This window comes from Triticum dicoccoides, chromosome 4A (assembly GCF_002162155.2).
Source record: "Triticum dicoccoides isolate Atlit2015 ecotype Zavitan chromosome 4A, WEW_v2.0, whole genome shotgun sequence".
Lineage (NCBI taxonomy): Eukaryota > Viridiplantae > Streptophyta > Magnoliopsida > Poales > Poaceae > Triticum > Triticum dicoccoides.
The window spans coordinates 743622634-743627875 of record NC_041386.1 but is presented as its reverse complement, the minus strand read 5'-3'; the positions used below and the strand labels follow the sequence as shown (position 1 = coordinate 743627875).

At 49.8% G+C, this 5242-nt stretch overlaps 1 protein-coding gene across 1 annotated transcript; it reads right to left on the bottom strand.

Annotated features, from left to right (window-relative positions):
* Positions 1-1246: 1246 nt before the first annotated feature.
* Positions 1247-5039, bottom strand: LOC119288355 (sucrose:sucrose 1-fructosyltransferase-like). The gene is made up of 4 exons (XM_037567991.1): positions 4709-5039; positions 4570-4578; positions 3176-4029; positions 1247-2135 (listed from the first exon to the last, which is right to left on the bottom strand). The coding sequence occupies exons 1-4, from the start codon at positions 4992-4994 to the stop codon at positions 1431-1433; spliced, it is 1854 nt and encodes a 617-aa protein (XP_037423888.1). The 5' UTR covers positions 4995-5039; the 3' UTR covers positions 1247-1430.
* Between the last annotated feature and the right edge of the window lie 203 nt (positions 5040-5242).

Sequence of the window (5242 nt, the reverse complement as noted above, 5' to 3'; positions counted from 1 at the left end):
TATGTTTGAGCTGTATATTTTATTTAAACTATATGTCACCTGTTTGATATAGAATTTTTCCTAAAATTTAAACTCGGGAAATGTGTATTTGAATTGATGTTTACTTGTTGAAAGTAGTAACATACTATTCTGAATAATGGTGATGTGAAATTTAAGTATTCATAGTGTTTACACAAATATATAGACATAGAATAAAATGGATTATTGGTGATGGTTCTAGGGATCTGCGAAATCGCCCCGCTCCCACTACTAGGGAAAAGCTTATAGGTAGACGCTTACTAGTAGTGCGCGCTTATACCCCTCGCTACTGCTACTTACTAGTAGCGCGGGTTTATAACCCTCGATACTACTAAGTGGTCTATACTATGCCCCCGGGACAATGCCATAGTAGTAGCAAGGGGTATAAACCCGCGCTACTACTAAGTTGATAGTAGTAGCGCGGGTTTATACCCCTCTCTACCACTAAGTACAGTGTTTTTAACAGCCCTGAAATCCCCATCTCCTCCCCCAAATCCCTCCTCTCTTCCGCCACTTTCTCCTCTCTCTCTCTCCATACGCTCTCACATGGACTCTTGCCCATGCGCCCGTCCTCCTCCATGGCACCGAAAGAGGCCGCCTCCTCGCGCCACCGGCGTCTAGGAGCTCGCCGGTCTTCCGTCGGCGTCTAGGAGGCCGCCGCCTCGCACCACAATGCCGGAGTACCTCACCACCGGTGACCAGCCCTGCTGGTCCCTCCATCTCCTTCCTCTCTCCCTTGGTTTTCTTTTTCTCTCTCTCCCTCTAGTTTGACTCACCCTCCCATGTCCATGCCCGTGCAGGTCGTCGCCATGGACGACCAGGAGCTATCTGGCATGGTCGGGAAGAGGAGCCCCATGCTGCTACCTTGCTCTTCCATAGAAGCGGGCCCTCTCCAACAGCCACCGTCGGATCTGGTCTGCCGCTGCCTGTTCATGCCTCCGGCGACCCCAACCGTCGCTGGATCGAACCACTGCTGCCATTGACAGCACGCACGGGATCGAGATTTTTTTGTTTTTGAAAGTAATAGTAGTAGCGTGGGGTATAAAACCCGCTAAAGATAATTAGTAGTAGCGCGGGTGGCACCCGCGCTACTACTAACAGACGTAGTATTAGCACGGGTGGCACCAACGCTACTACTAACAATTAGCTATAGTGCCGTAGTAGTAGCGTGGGCACCCGCACTACTACTAGCTATTTATCCCTTTTTCCCGCCCCCCAAAAAACTGGATGACCTCAATAACCAGATATCGAGGGATATTTATTGTTCAAAGTGTCATGAATGGAAAACAAAATAGTCCAATGTACATGTTTCAGCCCCGACGAGGGCGTGTAAAATTATTTGGATATGTCTTATCCTTCCCTGGGATTCTTTGATCCAATACTTTGGTGGTCACTGTTGGTACACAAGATCTTCATTCAAAATGCAAATATTTATCATCCGTGATGATCTCGTTGGGTGCGGAGTCCATCTCGTGCACGACAAGTCTTTCCGCCATCACACTGCTGTTGGTGGTATTGTTGAACAGGTACACCCCTGCCGCCTCATAGATCGCCTCCATCGGATACACCCGTGATGTCACTGTGCACCTCCCGCCCATCGCAAAGCTCTGCACAATGGAGTGGTCCACAAGCACCCTCATCGACAAAGCCTCACCATCTAGCACTGGTACCGTGCTTCCCACCACCCGCTTCGTCACGTCCCTGGCTCGTGAAGAACGTGACTCGTCTTGGCAAAAACTGGTCTGAAGGGCCCCGTCGAGGCCCCTGGACACATAGAAGTACACCGCCGTCTGCTCACCACAACGGTCGCTGGATGCGAGGACGATGAGGCCAAAGGGGCCAAGCGCACCGCGGGAGGCAGCACCACCGCTGCTGCTGCAGTTGTAGCCGATGTCGGCCTCATTGAGGGCAGTGATAGCAGAAGCGTCAAGGCGGAAGGAGGCCTCGATGTCGAGTTGATCAGCTTGGCGGAGAGGGACATGGAAGACAGAGCCAGTTTCGATGGTGATGTCGCTTAGTTCGGTGGCATTGAGGCGAAGGGTCTCGATCTCCTCCACAGGCCATAAGAGGAGGTTTGTCCTGGTTTTCTCATCCAGAGCCACCGTCCTTGGAACTGACTGCACGCACGTAGTTAATTAGTTAAGCTCATGAGTGCACACTGACATCAATCAAGAACTAAAAAAATGAACAAAACTGATTTTCTACTGGTGAAATCACCACACGAACAAAAAATGGTGCCAAAGGCTTCACATAACGAACTTCAAAAATTGCTCGAGAAATTCAAGCGGACGGCCTGTTGATCATTAAGTGAATAATATTTAAGCTTCTTGCACCAACTATGAGGGTAAATTAAAAAAAACTAGTATATTATTAGTTGGAAAAGGTTTTGTCTTTGCATGACAGTGGTTGGAAAAGAATACTAGTACAGTGATGCTTGCATTCCTGGGAGCATGGTGTAAACCCCTGCCAGGAGTCTCGGACCCATTCGTGGCCGAGCTGCTGGCCCTTCGAGAAGGGGTGATCTTCGCCCAACTACATGGGTTTTCACATGTGTGATCATGGAGGTTGACTGCTTGGATCTCGTCACCCTCTGGAACTCGCGCCACAATTCACGTTCGATTGCGGCGCCTATCTTACAAGAAGTGGAGACTATAGTGCCTAGTTTTTCTTCATGTTAGTAGAGACCTTAATTTTCCGGCCCACCAATGTGCTCAGCGTGCTTGTACGCTGGAGAGTATATACAGTTGGCTTGATCAAAGCCCTGAATTTTCTCATCAGCAGCCTATGGGCAGATTGTAACCAGCTGTTATTTCTTTGAATAAAGACCCAATTCGATGCAAAAAAAAAAACTAGACATATATTGAAAATGTGGTTAACATGTTTCCGCCGGGTGCCGGCGCGGCCTACGTATAGGTCCATTTTTCGCAGCCAATCAGCCATGCAGGCATCAACATTTAAGCATGCATGTACGTTGCATACCGGAGAAGAATGCTTGCAACATTGCAATTGCACTGATTTAACAACTGCAGCAATTTCAAGAGGCAATGCGTTGATCTATCTAAATAGTAAACATGCATAATGAACCAATGATGATGGCCGCAAGATCATAAAACAATCATATGCTATCGATGTATAGTATAGACAGATAGATATATACCTGGATTGAGGCCCATCCTTTGGCGACGTCGGCCTGCACGGAGTCGACCTCACCGACATAACCCATCATAATGCGCCGCCGCTTCACCGGATCATAGAATGAGCTGGATGCATAAAGCTTGCCCCAGTCGTACCTCAGCCCGATCCCCAAGTCGGCCTCGGGGTCCACTGGCGTCCACGTGTTTGCCGCCGCGTCATACCTCCCCAGCGAGTAGTAGTCATGTCGTTCGTCGTCCATGCTCGCCTTGAGCACGTATAACACTTGTGATGAGTTGTCGCCGCCACCGACCGGGTAGAAGTCGATGCACTCCCACTCGCCGGTGTTCTCGACGCGGTGCAAGATGCCAGGGACGAGCTCATAGTGAAGGAAGTCCTTAGTCTTGTACATGAAGGCGATGCCGGCATGGTGACCATTGTGATCATCCTTGGACCCGAGGACGGTGCGCCATGTGTGATCAGAGCCATCATACCACGCGGAGGTGGGGTCTCGGAAGTCGTTGGTGCTGATCCACGGTGGCGAGGAGAGGACGGGGTTAGCGGGGTGCTTGGTCCAGCGGCGGAGGAGGGGGTCGTTTGGGTCTTCGGGCACGGCAACACACTGGACCTCGACGGTGGAGACATTGGTGGCACCAGTGTAGAGCATGATGAGCGTGCCGTTAGGAAGCACAGTGATGCTGCCTGACAAGACACCTTGAATGTCATACCACTGGTCAGGAAGCACAGCCAATGGGAGTTGGCGCCAGTGGACGAGGTCTCGGGACGCGGCATGGCCCCACAAAATGCCAAAGGCCCAGGCGATGCCCTTCGGGTTGTACTGGTAGAACAGGTGGTACCATCCACGGTAGTATACCAGACCTGCAATGAGTGCTTAATCAGATCAATCAAATCAGTCCTTGTTGCCCTCCTTGACCACCTCATGTTTAGATCACCAACTCAATTTTCACATATGTTTCTTTGGGTAGCTATAAAAATGCATGGTTTCGGCTTTCAATTCGGAAGAAATTTCATCCATTCCTTTGGGTGAGGTTCAGAAAACATATGTATTGGTCAAATAAATTTCAGCCCTGTTTGTTTAAAAATACAGGGCATATAAGTTTTCAATAAAATCATTATTCGCACTGGATCCACTGATATACTGACTTGGTACTGCAGCGCTGTTGAGTTTTTTTAAACATGGTTAAACTTAACAAAGTGAGTTAGGAGTTAGGACACAAAAAATATGCCTTATAGTATATTTTTGAGATTTTGAGAATATATATGCCTTATAATTTTGTATCATATTTTGGGAAGGAAGACCACGTTATTGTGTTCTTCTACTCATGTAGTACTATATTTTATCCAACTTTCATATATGCCACGTGGAATCTCCGTTTCAGTCAGTGAGCACTAACGTACCGTTGGGATCTGCATGTCGCCGGAGTAGCCCGCCGCCGCCGGCAAACAGAAAGCAAAGACAGCAACATCAGTTTGTGGATCAAACCACGCCAGAGAAACACAAACGGAATTTGAATCTGAAAACGAACTATTCACGTACCGCTCATGAAGTTCTTCTCCGGCTGGAAATGGAACGCGGCTCGCTGCCACTGCAGCATCTCGTTGCTCCACGGGAACCCGCCGGCGTCCTCGTCGGCCGCCTCGTCCACCCTGGCTCCTCTTCCTAGCGTGGTGGCGGCGACGAGCACCACGGCCGAGGCCGCCAGCACGGCAGCGCACGCGCGCCACCTCACGCCGCCGCCCTGGTGCTCATGGGCGTCCTCGTTGGCGGTGGATGGCAGCGGCTTGTACGCGGGCTGCTCGCTAGGAACGGCGTGTGACTCCATCGCGGCGCCGCTCGAAACAAAAATTGGTGGACTCTGGATGCATGAAGTTAGTGAGCCAGCGCGGTTTATATAGAGCTGGGCTGCCGTGACCGGGGTTTTCACTTGGGCAATGCTACATGCACGGACTCTTACATGGTTCTATTGGGTTAGTTTTGGCTTTTGAGTCGTCAATTCTTGATGGCCCGTAAATGCGTAATATGCTCGTCGATGTAGCATTTTTGTTTCACTGTCGATAATACTAGACTCAC

Coding starts and splice junctions, on each gene's coding strand:
- LOC119288355 (XM_037567991.1), bottom strand. CDS start 4,994: ATGGAGTCACACGCCGTTCCTAGCGAGCAGCCCGCGTACAAGCCGCTG. Junction 2,136..3,175: donor AAGGATGGGCCTCAATCCAG/GTATATATCTAT, acceptor ACGTGCGTGCAG/TCAGTTCCAAGGACGGTGGC.